General features: G+C 37.9%; 1 protein-coding gene across 18 annotated transcripts in view; it reads left to right on the top strand.

Moving 5' to 3' along the window:
* MARCHF7 (membrane associated ring-CH-type finger 7) overlaps nucleotides 1-15,806 on the top strand; it is a 47,479-nt gene that overhangs the window by 18,588 nt on the left and 13,085 nt on the right. For all 18 annotated transcript variants that reach the window (XR_011569435.1, XR_011569433.1, XR_002182008.2 and 15 more), the window contains exons 3-6: nucleotides 6,004-6,193; nucleotides 7,763-7,915; nucleotides 9,527-10,634; nucleotides 13,663-13,832. Coding sequence is in view for 8 of the 18 variants with exons in the window: in XM_019972221.2 (XP_019827780.1) it covers nucleotides 6,004-6,193; nucleotides 7,763-7,915; nucleotides 9,527-10,634; nucleotides 13,663-13,832 (1,621 nt within the window). In the remaining 10 variants the exon portion in view is untranslated. The remainder of the gene's footprint in view (nucleotides 1-6,003; nucleotides 6,194-7,762; nucleotides 7,916-9,526; nucleotides 10,635-13,662; nucleotides 13,833-15,806) is intronic.

Genomic DNA, 15,806 nt, shown 5'->3' with positions numbered 1-15,806 from the left:
CAGAAAGGAGGGTCAGGTGATGGCATACTAGATCATTTATGTTATGGATCGAATGATGTGAAAATACCTTATTTGTACAGTGTTTGACATTTTGCAGAACATTTTTCATTTTTAATCTTAAATACACAAGGACAGATGCTTGAAAATTCGGGAGTATTCTGTGAATATGTCATTATTTTTATTTTTTTCTGTAATTTAAGCAACCTCTAATCCCACTTTTTGCTTTGTGGAGAGATTGCTTTTTTAATATGAAATAATAAAAGAGGCTTTTTATGGAACTTCTAGGTTTTTACATCGTTTTCTAATTTATATATTAACTGTTACAAAGCTTGGTACAATGGCATATTTTGCATAGTATATATTTTCAACAGTTAAAATAACCAATTGTCATTAACCTTTTTCTTTTTTTGTTTCTTTTGATTTGTTTATCTGGTACACAGTTTCCAAGGAAATACATACATACATAAGCACACACAATCAGATAAGAAAATGAAAAGTTTTAAATGCAATCAGGAAGATACAGATAAAATGCTGAGAGTGGGTCAGAGTTAACTGGTAGATTTGTAAGCCCTTGCAGTATTCTAAAGTTAATCTACCCTTATGGCAGAAAGTGAAAAGGAACTAAAAAGCCTCTTGATGAAAGTGAAAGAGGAGAGTGAAAAAGTAGGAAAACGAAGATCATGGCATCTGGTCCCATCATTTCATGGGAAATAGATGGGGAAACAGTGTCAGACTTTGTTTTTTGGGGCTCCAAAATCACTGCAGATGGTGACTGCAGCCATGAAATTAAAAGACGCTTACTCCTTGGAAGGAAAGTTATGACCAACCTAGATAGCATATTCAAAAGCAGAGACATTACTTTGCCAACTAAGGTCCGTCTAGTCAAGGATATGGTTTTTCCAGTAGTCATGTATGGATGTGAGAGTTGGACTCTGAAGAAAGCTGAGGGCTGAAGAATTGATGCTTTTGAACTGTGGTATTGGAGAAGACTCTTGAGAGTCCCTTGGACTGCAAGGAGATCCAACCAGTCCATCCTAAAGGAGATCAGTCCTGGGTGTTCTTTGGAAGGAATGATGCTAAAGCTGAAACTCCAGTACTTTGGCCACCTCATGCGAAGAGTTGACTCATTGGGAAAGACTCATGCTGGGAGGGATTGGGGGCAGGAGGAGAAGGGGACGACAGAGGATGAGATGGCTGGATGGCATCACTGACTCGATGGACGTGAGTTTGAGTGAACTCCGAGAGTTGGTGATGGACAGGGAGGCCTGGCGTGCTGCAGTTCATGACGTCGCAAAGAGTTGGACATGACTGAGGGACTGAACTGAACTGAAAGTTAATCTTGGGCCCTTGTTTGGGTGTCGAGATCACAAGGAAACACAATCAAATCTATAAAGTGTTTTGTTCATACGGAAAAGGAAGCAATGCTTGGCGGTTTAGTCTAAAAGGGGGAATGGTGAGTGATAGAGAAGACTGTATAAAGAAGAGGTCAGAGTTTTTAGTTGTTGCTTATGATACGGAAAATTTTCAAGGAAGGAACTGTTAGTCATCTCAGATAAGGTATTGATTCATGGAAATAAGAAACCAAGGGAGACCATTTTATTCTGGACTTGTACTTTCATTACTGTGCATTACATTATTTCTCATGATTAAGCATTGTCTGGTAGATAACATTCATTAAATAATAGTTTTATTGAGATATAAATCAGATAGCATATGACTTGCCCATTTAAAGTGTACAACTCTGTGATTTTTAGTGTATTCACAGATATTTTCTCCCATTCTGTAAGTTGTCTTTTCATGCGCTTCATCCACTTTTTAATTTCATATGAATGTTCTTAGTCTCTTGAGATAATGATTGCAAAAAAGTTAATTGGACATAACAGATTAAAAACTTTAGTGAGTCAATAAATGCCATATTCCATGAAAAGATGGGCTCAATAAAGGACAGAAATGGTATGGACCTAACAGAAGCAGAAGGTATTAAGAAGAGGTGGCAAGAATACACAGAAGAACTGTACAAAAAAGATCTTCACGACCCAGATGATCACAATAGGGTGATCACTCACCTAGAGCCAGACATCCTGGAATGTAAAGTCAAGTGGGCCTTAGGAAGCACCACTACAAACAAAGCTAGTGAAGGTGATCGAATTCCAGTTGAGCTATTTCGATTCCTAAAAGATGATGCTGTGAAAGTGCTGCACTCAATATGCCAGCAAATTTGGAAAACTCAGCAATGGCCACAGGACTGGAAAAGGTCAGTTTTCATTCCAATCCCAAAGAAAGGCAATGCCAGAGAATGCTCAAACTACCGCACAATTGCACTCATCTCACATGCTAGTAAGTAATGCTCAAAATTCTCCAAGCCAGGCTTCAGCAATACATGAACCGTGAACTTCCAGATGTTCAAGCTGGTTTTAGGAAAGGCAGGGGAACCAGAGATCAAATTGCCAACATCCGCTGGATCATCAAAGAAACAAGAGAGTTCCAGAAAAACATCTTTACTGACTATGTCAAAGCCTTTGACTGTGTAGATCACAATAAACTGGAAAATTCTGAAAGACATGGGAATACCAGAACACCTGAGCTGCCTCTTGAGAAATTTGTATGCAGGTCAGGAAGCAAGAATTAGAACTGGACATGGAACAACAGACTGGCTCCAAATAGGTAAAGGAGTACGTCAAGGCTGTATATTGTCACCCTGCTTATTTATCTTATATGCAGAGTACATCATGAGAAATGCTGGGCTGGAGGAAGCACAAGCTGGAATCAAGATTGCAAGAAGAAATATCAATAACCTCAGATATGCAGATGACACCACCCTTATGGCAGAAAGTGAAGAGGAACTAAAAAGCCTCTTGATGGAAGTGAAAGAGGAGAGTGAAAAAGTTGGCTTTAAACTCAACATTCAGAAAACTAAGATCATGGCATCCAGTCCCATCACTTCATGGCAAATAGATGGTTAAACAGTGGCTGACTTTATTTTTTTGAGCTCCAAAATCACTGCAGATGGTGACTGCAGCCATGAAATTAAAAGACGCTTACTCCTTGGAAGGAAAGGTATGACCAACCTAGATAGCATATTCAAAAGCAGAGACATTACTTTGCCAACAAAGGTCCATCTAGTCAAGGCTATGATAGTTTTTCCAGTAGTCATGTATGGATGTGAGAGTTGGACTGTGAAGAAGGCTGAGTGCCGAAGAATTGATGCTTTTGAACTGTGGTGTTGGAGAAGACTCTTGAGAGTCCCTTGGACTGCAAGGAGATCCAACCAGTGCATTCCAAAGGAGATCAGTCCTGGGTGTTCATTGGAAGGACTGATGCTGAAGCTGAAACTCCAATACTTTGGCCACCTGATGCGAAGAGCTGACTCATTTGGAAAGACCCTCATGCTGGGAAAGATTGAGGGCAGGAGGAGAAGGGGACGACAGAGAATGAGATTGTTGTATGGCATCACTGACTCAATGGACCTGACTTTGGGTGGACTCTAGGAGTTGGTGATGGACTGGGAGGCCTGGTTGCTGCGGTTCATGGGGTTGCAAAGAGTTGGACGTGACTGAGTGACTGAACTGAACTGAAATGCCATATATCCATTTGCTTAGTCGCTCAGCTCTGTCTTTGTGAAATCGTTGTATACCTCAGCCCACCAGGCTCCTTGGCCCATGGGGATTCTCCAGGCAAGAATGCTGCACTGGGTTGCCATGTCCTCTTCCAGGGCATCTTCCCAACCCAGGGATTGAACCCAGCTCTCCCGCATTGTAGGCAGATTCTTTACTGTCTGAGCCACCAGGAAAACCCTAGAGTACTGGACTGGGTAGCCTATCCCTTTTCCAGGGGACCTTCCTGACCCAGGAATCTAACCGGGTTCTGCATTGCATGGATTCTTTACCAGCTGAGCTACTAGGGAAGCCCATAGCAATGCCATGAAGAGTGTGAAAAGACAACTTACAAAATGGGAGAAGTTATTTGTGAAGCATATGCCATATGACAAGGAACTTGTAACCAGACTATATAAAGAACCTTTAGGTTGTAACAAAAAAAACAACTCAGTTTAAAATGAGCAGAGCAACTGAACAGACATTTTTCAGAAGATGTATAAATGGCCAATGAACCACATGAATAGATGCTCAACATCATTAGCCATTAAGAAATGCAAATGTACACTCTTAATGAGACACCACTTCATACTCACTAGAATGGCTAAAATAAAACAAGTGAGACAGTACTAAGAGTTGACAGCGTTGTAGAGAAATTTGGACCTTCAGCTATTTGTAAAGCCTCCGCAGACAACCACTTTGCCTTGCATTTCATGTCCTTTGGGATTGTTTTGGTCACTGCCTCCTGTACACTGTTAAAACCTCTGTACGTAGTTCTTCAGGCCCTCTGTCTACCAGGTATAATCCCTGAATCTGTTCCTCACCTCTACTGTATAATAAGGGATTTGACTTAGATCATGTCTGAATGGGCTTGGCCTAGTGGTTTTCCATACTCTATTTAAGTCTGAATTTTGCAGTAAGGAGCTAATGATCTGAGCCAGTCTGTTCTAAGTCTTGTTTTTGCTACTGTACAAGCACTTCTCCATCTTTGACCACAAAGAATATAATCAGTCTGATTTTGATATTGACCATTTGATGATGTCCATGTATAGAATTGTCTCTTGTGTTATCAGCAAAGGGTGTTTGCTGTGCCCAGTGTGTTCATGTTTTAGGAGCTTATAAAATGCCCATTTAAAAAGACTGGGGATGAGGTTAGGTGCTACTTGCTATTTTAGATTTACGGGTCAGAAATAGAAGTTCTTTCTAAATTTTAAATTAAAACTTGAAAAGTATTTTTGATCTTTGAAATTCAAAGGTCTTAAAACCATTGGCCTGCAGGATTAAGTCCCTGATAGATGATGGTGGCTCATAACATGGTTTTATTTTGAAATATTTAATGAATTTCATCTCACGTGCTATTCAGTTCATTGATTGGGTCTCTGTGGATGACTTATCCCACTCCAGTACTCTTGCCTGGAAAACCCCATGGATGGAGGAGCCTGGTAGGCTGCAGTCCATGGGGTTGCTAAGAGTTGAACATGACTGAGCGACTTCACTTTCATGCATAGGAGAAGGAAATAGCAACCCACTCCAGTGTTATTTTCTTTTTTTTTCCACTCCAGTGTTCTTGCCTGGAGAATCCCAGGGACGGGGGAGCCTGGTGGGCTGCCGTCTATGGGGTCACACAGAGTCAGACACGACTGAAGCGACTTAGCAGCAGCAGTAGTGTTGTTTGACTTCCTGAGAATGGGCATAAGATCCAGATGTGTTTTTGGTTCCTTGAAAATATTATTCTTACAGAAGAGTACTCACACTTAATGCCTTTCTTGGTGTTCTGTCTACCTATAAGAGGAAGAAACAAGGTTCATCAATGGGTTAATATTAAACCTGGAGAACACAATAATTACATATAAATTTTTACTCCTCAGTGTTTCCTAGCCTAGTGTATATATTCAGTTACAAAGAAGACATACCTAAATCAAATTGGCTGTCTAGCAAAATAAGTTACCATGTAAAGGAACAAGTGGTAGAAGACAATAGAACCTACATGGTAGAAAAATTTGTGCTTGGTGAAGAATGAATGATCCTCGGCAGTTTATTAGAACACTATGCTGCTGCTAAGTCGCTTCATTCGTGTCCGACTCTGCGACCTCATGGACTGCAGCCTACCAGGCTTCTCCGTCCATGGGATTCTCCAGGCAAGAACACTGGAGTGGGTTGCCATTTCCTTCTCCAATGCATGAAAGTGGAAAGTGAAAGTGAAGTCACTCAGTTGTGTCTGGCTTTTAGCGACCCCATGGACTGCAGCCTACCAGGCTCCTCTGCTCATGGGATTTTCCGGGCATCAGTACTGGAGTGGGGTTGCCATTGCCTTCTCCATTAGAACACTATAGATTAAATTTAATATTTCAACTATATTTAAAAATTTCAAGTGTTTTGTTCCTTTGTAAAATTTCATTTTAACTTACAGTCTGCATCAGCAGCTGCGTCACCATTTCAACCTACATGGTATAGTGAGTCTGAGATAACTCAGGGAGCACGCTCAAGATCACAAAACCAGCAACGGGATCATGATTCAAAAAGACCTAAACTTTCTTGTACAAACTGTACATCTACCTCAACTGGAAGAAGTGTTGGCCATGGTTTAAATGCAGTATCAGGTAATAATTAATTAAATTTATGTACATACTAGTCACTGTATATATATTTTGGACAAAAGCCCTTTTCCCAAGTTGTTCTGTTTTAAACAAGTAGATTACATGTGAGACTGAGTCAGAAATAAAAGTGGATCTTACAAAATCTTACCTTAGGTTAGTGCTGGAACTGAAATTAACTCTTCATCTTGGATTTTTGTTCAAATTTGGTAAAAATGTCTTACACAAATGGGATATTAATGGATTTTATTTAATTAGAATAGCTGATATGTTGTAGTAGCAAAGTTTGTAAAACTAACCTGTCTTCTGCTCATTATTATAGGAGATAAAGTTTTAAATTGTTACTGGGAAAGCCAGATTTACAGATAACATGTTTAAAATGTTTCCTTAGCGTATTTGTAAATAATACATGTGCTATATGACACTTAACTTTAAGAAAATGTAGAAATTCTTTAGTTGAAAAATAGTTGGTGGTGTTCTAGAAGTTCTGTACAAGGAATTGGAATGCTATGATTCTAGTCTTCTAATTGTGTGACATTGGACAAATCACTCAATCACTCTGGTATGAAAGATTTAGGCATAAAGTAATTAGCATAAGCGATTCCTTTCTATTTTGTTAAGTAGGACTGCCATGAGAAAGACACTGGCCATCTGAAAGATATTAAGAGTAATGTGATGGGTAAGAGCAGACTGACCTTAACTTTGTAGACAGATAATCGTTATGTAGTGATACTTTTGTTCTCTTCTGCTCTGTAAAGGCATAATAATAACCCCGGGCCTTTTCCCTTAATGAAGGGAAATTATTTAAGGAGTTTAGGACTAGGAGAGGAAGACCCAGAATTTCAAGATAAACAGTAAAGGGGGGTAAGTTTTGAGACTTAATTTTTAATTTCTTATTAAATGAAATTATATCTAACAAAATTTAGATTATAATTGGAATGATACATTAATTCTTAGCATAAGGATGAACGAAGTGTGGCAGCAATAATAGTTCCGACAAAATAATGTAACTTGCAGTATAACCTCTTTCTTTTCAAGATGGCTTTGATTTTGGCTGTTCTCATCACTTTTGCTGTAATCATTTTTACATCATGTGTATATTGTATATTCAGATATTTTAGGGAGTGACTGAGACATTGGCATTCTAGATGAGGGGTAGATTTTCGTATTAGAGAAGAATGTGTTTGAGTAGGAGATAATTTTATGAGTGATTAGTTCATTAGTGGATTTTGCTTTTCATTGCAACTATATAACTGGATTCCTATGTGCACATGCATGCCTCATCACTTCAGTTGTGTCCGACTCTTTGCAACCCCATAGACTGTACCCCGCCAGTCTCCTCTGTCCATGGGATTCTCGAGGCAAGAATACTGGAGTGGGTTGCCATGCCCTCCTCCAGGGGTCTTCCTGACCCAGGGATCGAACCCACGTCTCTTAAGTCTCCTGCACTGGCAGACAGTTTCTTTACCACTAGCACCACCAATAAGCCATAATTATCTCTGTGTAGTATTGAAAATTTGTCATCAGAAACCTGGAAAGCTTTCTCTGAATTAAAACTTCTTCAATTATTTTAAGATTCTACTTGGAGGCATAGTCAAGTTCCCAGGTCTTCATCAGTGGTACTTGGATCATTTGGAACTGACTTGATGAGAGAGAGGAGAACAGATTCCTCCATTAGTAATCTTGCGGATTATAGTCACCGAAGTGGTGATTTCACAACTTCATCATGTATGTATAAGCTATACTGTTATGCATAATTTATCTAATAATGTTATATTTTCTTCTTTGTATCATTAAAATCACAGTACAGAGGAATAAATGAAATAAATACTATGAAGATTTAGAATATAGGATAGCTTGATATATATTCTAGGACTTTGCTGTTTTACTGTAAAAATTGTAACCAATCTAAGTATCCAAATTCTGTTTGCTTATAATTTTTCCACTCTTCTGAATGTATATGTTTTAGATATACTTGATAATTCTTATATGCTGCAATATAATTTGCCTTATGAATTAAGAAAAACATGAAATCATCATTTTAAGACATAATTTAGAATTCATTTAGTTTAGCATGAATTTGTTTTTGTTTTCATTTAGTTGAAATAAAAACCCACACTGTTTCTGTCAGTGTGTGTAAGCCTAAATTAAAAAAAATAGAAGTCCAATGAGTTATCCATTATGCAGTGAATCCACCTGAAAAAAATAAGTGCAATTAAAAAAATAAAAATAAAACAATAATAGTACATAACTGAAGATAAAAGATACTCACTGAAGTTGACAGTCATAGCAGACAAAAGTGGAATTTGATTTACAAAGAAGAATATACATTTCTATTGGGAGGTTTAACTAGATTTGTTAAATGACCTTACTAGGGCAATTTGTTGCTTTATTTAAGACAAATGAAAGCGTATTTTCATTTGCTTGACTTTGGATGGAGGAGGTTTAGTAAACAGTGTCAGTAGCTTCTAGGTTTGGGGAGTAATAAGTGTGTGGAATAGATTCGTCCCCATTGATTCTTCCATGAGGTACCATGTGTTAGCACAGTAACAATCTAGTTCTTAAACAAGGTATATGGACGAATATTTTTTATAAAGGAATGCTGTGGTATTTCTCATTCCACTTGAAGGTTAGAATCATCAGCAATGTACTGTTAAAATTGCAGATGCCAGAGCTCTATTCTGACTAGGAGTTCCGGGCCAGTATTTTTTTTTTTAAACATAGTTATGGTTGATGAGTAATCAGGGATTAAAATCCCTGTTGTTAACTTGAAAGAAGAGGCCAAAGGTTGGAGAAAGTTTGAACTGTTAGCATGGTTTGCTATAAAATGACAAGAATGATAATATTTACATGAAATAACTTTGTACTTATTAGAGTAAGAAAAATTTCAAAAACACCATCTCCCTATGAGAATTTTGCTTTTACTTGTTATGAGTCATTTACTTTGAGTTTTTGACCCATTTAAAATTCCTTATCCATTTAGGTGTTAGGTATTCTTCTCCCATATCAATTTTTGATCAGTAAATTCAACTGTTATACCTTCATCCGTGTTGGTTGATTGATGTTTGCCTCTTATAAAGCTATAATGCATTTCTATTTTTAAAAATTTGTAATGACGACTTTATTCAGCAGCACTGGATTTTACCAAAAGCGTAGACAGATAGTTAAATATGTTAATTTTTTTTCTGTAATGGTAGTTAGGCTGTGTAGCTATAATATGCCAGTGTTCAGTTTGAATCTAAGGGTTAATTTTGGCATTAATTAGTGGTTAATAGACTTAAATTTAATAATGCACAGATAATTCACGTAATTGGTTATCTTTTCTTTTTTAAAAAATAGGTGTTCAAGACAGAGTTCCTTCTTCATATTCACAAGGAGCAAGACCAAAAGAGAACTCATTGAGCACTTTACAATTGAGTGCATCATCTACTAACCACCAAATGCCTTCTGAACATCAAACCATACCATGTTCTAGGGACTCTGGTAGAAATTCTTTAAGATCAGATTTTTCTCCAAGAGAATTAGAATCTCCCCAAAGCAGTATGCAGCCTGGATTTTCTTATACTTCAAATAGAGGTGAAACCTCAACTATAGGCAGTTCAGATAGGATTAACTCATCTCACAGATCATTTCAAGAATCTTCTGACAATGAAGGTAGACGCACAACAAGGAGATTGCTGTCACGTATAGCTTCTAGTATGTCATCTACTTTTTTTTCACGAAGGTCTAATCAAGACTCCTTGAATACAAGGTCATTGAGTTCTGAAAATTCTTATGTTTCTCCAAGAATCTTGACAGGTTCTCAGTCTCGTGGTAATGCAGCATCAGCCTCTGATATTCCTGATAATAGGGCATCCGAAGCTTCTCAGGGATTTCGATTTCTTCGGCGAAGATGGGGTTTGTCATCTCTTAGCCAAAATCATAACTCTGAGCCAGATTCCCAAAATTTTAGCCAAGAATCTGAAGGCAGAAATACAGGACCATGGTTATCTTCCTCACTTAGAAATAGATGCACACCTTTGTTCTCTAGAAGGAGGCGAGAGGGACGAGATGAATCTTCAAGGATATCTACCTCTGATATACCATCTAGATCTCATCATCTTTTTAGAAGAGAATCAAATGAAGTGGTTCACCTTGAAGCACAGAGTGAGCCCCTTGGGGCTGGTGCCAACAGACCGCAGGCATCTGCAGCACCAAGCAGTGTTGGTACAGGTGACTCCCCCTCAGATTCAACTCGGAGCGGACGAAGTACAGGGATAACGGGGATCCTTCCTGGTTCCTTATTTCGATTTGCAGTGCCCCCAGCACTTGGAAATAATTTGACTGATAATGTTATGATCACTGTAGATATTATTCCTTCAGGGTGGAGTTCATCTGATGGAAAAAATGATAAAACTAAAAATGTACCTTCAAGAGACCCAGAAAGACTACAGAAAATAAAAGAGAGGTAAGTTTGAATACATGTCTTAAGCCTGTAAAGCAGTAACAGATTAAAGAAAGAACTGTTTGTTCCTAAAATGGTTTCTCATAAGAGTGATGTCTGAAATTTTCTTCCTTTAAAATTTACATCCAGTAAGATGTTAGTATCTTGCTCAGAGGTAAAATGGATGAGAATTAATTCTAGAGGTAGGTACTGGGGGTGTAAATTGCATCGGGAAATAATCATAAGGTTGTTTTTAACCAGCTTTGGACACAGATACGTATGGAGACAAAAGGTCTTAATCTCTTACCCTTTGTCTTGGTAGGCTAGTGCTACATGGAATTGGTTAAGTTGACCCAAGTGGTCATATGTATCAAGACAATATTTCACCTTTTAATAAGATCATTTATTTACCATTTATTTATATTTCTGATTTCAAATCTTTTTTGGGATGAGGTAAAATCACAGATTTTTAAATTTTTTTAAAGTCTAAATGTATGCTGAATTACTGTGACTGACAGAAATGTCAATTTAAATTCAGAACTTAGAATTTTTTATTCATATGAAATCTTCTGTAGAGTTTAGATTGCTTAAAAATCTCTGGGAAAAGATGAAAGATCAGAGATTTTCAGTCCAACTTAATTATTTTGTCATGTTAATATTGTTGCTTAGTTTTTCCATGTATTACTTTTATGATGAAATAGGATAGGATGCTGCTGCTGCTGCTGAGTCGATGCAGTCGTGTCCGACTGTGCTAGGCAAGAACACTGGAGTGGGTTGCCATTTCCTTCTCCAATGCATGAAAGTGTAAAGTGAAAGTGAAGTCGCTCAGTCACGTCCGACTCGTAGCGACCACATGGACTGCAGCCTACCAGGCTCCTCCGCCCATGGAATTTTCCAGGCAAGAGTACTGGAGTGGGGTGCCATTGCCTTCTCCAATAGGATAGGATAGTGCACATAAAATATACTTGTAAGAAGAAAAGACTTACGTAATGCTAAGGTTGTTGGGTGTTTTTGGGTTTTGTTTTTTCTTATTCATAAAGGCCCCAGTAATGAAATTGTTGGGGAGCATAGTTGTTAGTATCACGTTAGATTCTTTTTTGTTTTTAACAAGAAACAATTCAAATCTTACTCTGGGTAATAAAGGAAGCTTCATATGCTTTCTAAGATAGTGAACATAGACGAGTATGTTTCCACTTTTCCTTAGAAAAAACAAATTGTACCAAGTAAAGATTCCCTTAAAATTTGCTTTTTCTCCTTTCGTAGAGAAGAATTTATTCTGCTGTGGTAGTGTTAGGTTTAATGTTATAGGAGCAGCCTCTATTTGTGAACAGTCTACTGAGTAATATAGTAAGTACTATATTTCTTATGCTCAAAGTGAGATTAATTTGAGTGCAGTAGTGTAAGTAGGCAAAGCATTAGTTTACTGATGTCCAAAGAGTAACCAATTAAGCCAGCATTGCCCTGTCTAGTTAGCTAGTTCAAAAGCACATTTGTTGGGGTATTTTGACCTGGAGTTTATATGTGCGTGTTCCTTTATTATGTTTTTCATTTATACATGAGGATTATAATATACTTTACAATTAAATGAATAAAAGTGTAAAAAAATGGACTCTCCCAGAGTAAAAACTCAGAGCCAAAGAAAGTCACATCTGAAGGTAAAACATAAAGATTAACATTCGAGGGGCTTCCCTGGTGGCTTAGTGGTAGAATCTGCCTGCCAGAGCAGTAGACACAGATTGGATCCCTGGTCCAGGAAAATCCCACATGCCACACAGCAACCAAGCCCATGCGCCACAATTACTGAGCCTGTGTTCTAGAGTCCAGGAGCCGCAACTACTGGAGTCTGCACGCCCAGACCCTGTGCTGTGCAGCAAGAGAAGCCCCCTCAGGGAGAAGTCTGCACACAACAGCTAGAGTAGCTCCCATTCACGGCAACTAGAGAAAAGCCCATGCAGCAACAGAGACTCAGCCAAAAATAAATAATAACTGTTTAGAAAAAACAAAGATTAATACTTGAGGTTATATCTCTGGTTAAGTCTAGGTATGGAAGTCACCTCAAAGTACATCTGTTTCTCTTTGCACAAATCTTTTGCTAAACTCATATGAAACCCATATAATATAATCCAGGTTGTATTTCAGTTAATGTTTAGTATTCTGTATCATCAATTTATTGAGTACCTTTTTTGTGTCAGCAGTGGACTAAGGTGAGAGATTTAACCAAAAAAATTACTTGTTCTATAATGATCATTTCTGCATTTAAAGAAGCAGTACATGTTGGCCTGTGAAATAGAGGATGTGGGTTAATGGGAACTACTCCACACTTTAAAATCCTAACCTTAAAGAAATGAGAATGATTTACTAACATTACTAGGGGTGGGGAAAATGAGGAATTTTAAAATCTATTGTTTTGATTTTATTATGATTTAATACAAAACTTTTATCAGTTTAAACATAACGTGGTTCTGAGGTGAGGTGAAGTCGTTCAGTCGTGTCCGACTCTTTGCAGCCCCATGAACTGTAGCCTCCTAGGCTCCTCCATCCGTGGGATTTTCCAGGCAAGAGTACTGGAGTGGGTTGCCATTTCCTTCTCCATAACGTGGTTCTAACAACATGTAAATTGAAAAATCACAAGTCAATGTTTAATTCATCAAAGTTGTCTTAAAGTTTTGAGGGGACAAAAGTAATGGGTATATATGTACATTATCTTTATACTCCTGGAATTGAAGTAATCTGTGATATTGCAGAAATTAAAATCTTAATGAAACTTATAAATTATGAAAGCTGTGGAACTTAAGCTGTGGTACCAAGGACAGAATTACTTTAAATTGTTTGAAGATAAGTAATAGGGTAGCCTATTTGATTTCTTTTAAAATATTACATTTTTTACTCTTGTTGAAAGTATTTTTCCTGTAGTTGCTATTTATTATTGTTATTGTTTGCCTTTTTTCTACCCAGAGAGACCATGATATATTTTGGAATTATGTATGACTAGAAATGACCAACCAGGATGAGTTTTGATAGCTCTGTTTAGGAAATATACTGTCTTTTCCAGCCTCCTTTTAGAGGACTCTGAAGAAGAAGAAGGTGATTTATGTAGAATTTGTCAGATGGCAGCTGCATCATCCTCTAACTTGCTGATAGAGCCATGCAAGTGCACCGGAAGTTTACAGTATGTCCACCAAGAGTGTATGAAGAAATGGTTACAGGCCAAAATTAACTCTGGTAAGATTTACCCCTTTGTGTATTAAGTTTTCACAGTTTTTTCTAAGAAATGCATGCATGTATGGATTTTAGTAACAATTCTGATTATAATTTATTCAAATGTCTACTCTTAACAAAAGTATCAATCATTTTTTGAAGCAAAAGCATTAAAGAGCATTAGTTTTGCTTCATAAATTTAATGTATGGTAGTATTGTATTTCATTTACTGAATAATCTATTTACTTCCATATGTGTATAGTTAACTGTGATTTGTTATTGCTGATGACCCTTACATCATGTAAGATGCTTTTGAATCAAAGAAATACTGTTACTATTTAGCAGCTATGTGTCCTTGAGAAAGATTTATTTTCTCTAATGTTATTATGCAGCAGTAGGATTGCTATAGGGAGTCGTTATTTATTAAGTGCTGTTATGGAGCCAGGCATCGTTCTAGATACGGGATATAGAGAACAAGTCAGACCAGGTAACTTTCTCCCATGGTGGTGGTATTAGGTGTTAAAGGAATGCCTTGTTGAGATGCTGCTGCTACTAAGTCACTTCAGTCGTGTCCAACCCTGTGTGACCCCATAGACGGCAGCCCACCAGGCTCCCCCGTCCCTGGGATTCTCCAGGCAAGAACACTGGAGTGGGTTGCCATTTCCTTCTCCAATCTTGTTGAGATGAGAGCATTTTAAACTTGAACAAAGAGGAGCTAGCTATTCTAGAATGAGAGGAAGAGCATTCCAACACATGGAACACCTGGCACAGAGCCTTTAAGGTGGGAATGACTTAGGTGTGTTTGAGGAACTGAATGAAGGCCCAGTGTGGCTGTAACTTGTGGGAAAGGACAGGGGTGATAAGTTGAGATACGAGAGATGAGCAAAGGCTTGCTCATTTAGGACTTTGAAAGCTAATGTCAGAAGCTTAGATTTTTATAAGTGTTATACGAAGCCACTGAAGGTCAGGGGAGTGAAATGATCTTATTTCTATTTTGGCTGCTCTGTGAAGAGTGGATTTTATTGGGACAAGAGTGAAAGCAGGGAGCTATTGTGACCAACTAGGAATCTATTGTATTAGAGGTGGTGGTGGTGGTGGTGGTAGAAATAGATGATTTGAGTATGTTTTGGAAGTAGATTCTATGGGACTTGCAAATGGATTGGATGTGGTGGAGTGAAGAAGAACAATTAGAGAAGTAACTGTTTTTGCCTTGATCTACTAAGTAAATCGTGGGACCATTTACTAAAGTAAAGAAGACTGAGAAAAGTGTAAATTTGGGAAAGGAAGCCAAGAGTTCTGTTTTGGAAATAATTATATATGAACTGTTTATTAGATAATGATATGGAAATGTCATCTGGGCAGTTAGCAAGACAAGCATGATGTTTCAAGAGTTTCAGTGCTGAAAATTTCAGTTTTGGGAATCATGAGCACATAAATAGTATTTTAAGCTTTGAGATTAAATGTCACTAGCGCAAGGGCAGATACCAAAAAAATGAACCCGAAACAGAGCTCTGAAGCACCCACACATTTAGTGGGAACAGAGAAGATTTGAGGAGCAGCCTCAGTCTGGTACGAAGAAAACAGAAAATGTAGTGTTGTGCAAGTCAAAAGAAGAACATGTTCTAAGAGGATGTAATCAACCCTGTCAGGTACCACAAAGAAGTCAGAACGGAAAGATAAGAACAAAGAAATGACAGCTGGAATTTGGCAGCATGGATGTCCTTGGTGACTTCATTGCTGGGCAAAGTGGATGAGGTGAGGTGTCATTGTATTACTAAATTGGGCTAAGACTAGGGAAGCAGCAACACAGACAGACCCCCTCTTACAATAAACTTTACTGTCAGGATAATTGGAGATACAGGGTAGAAACTGGAGAGTTTTCTACCACCTGGTCATGGTACATGTTTTTGTTTTTTTGTTTTCAAGGTAGAAAATTTGAGGACATGTTTTTATTTTAACAAGAGATACTGTGAAGATTTGAAAAATTTATGAAAAGAG

This window comes from Bos indicus, chromosome 2, assembly GCF_029378745.1.
Source record: "Bos indicus isolate NIAB-ARS_2022 breed Sahiwal x Tharparkar chromosome 2, NIAB-ARS_B.indTharparkar_mat_pri_1.0, whole genome shotgun sequence".
Classification (NCBI taxonomy): Eukaryota; Metazoa; Chordata; class Mammalia; order Artiodactyla; family Bovidae; genus Bos; species Bos indicus.
Note: the sequence above shows the minus strand (reverse complement) of the source record. Positions and strands in the feature narration are given on the sequence as shown.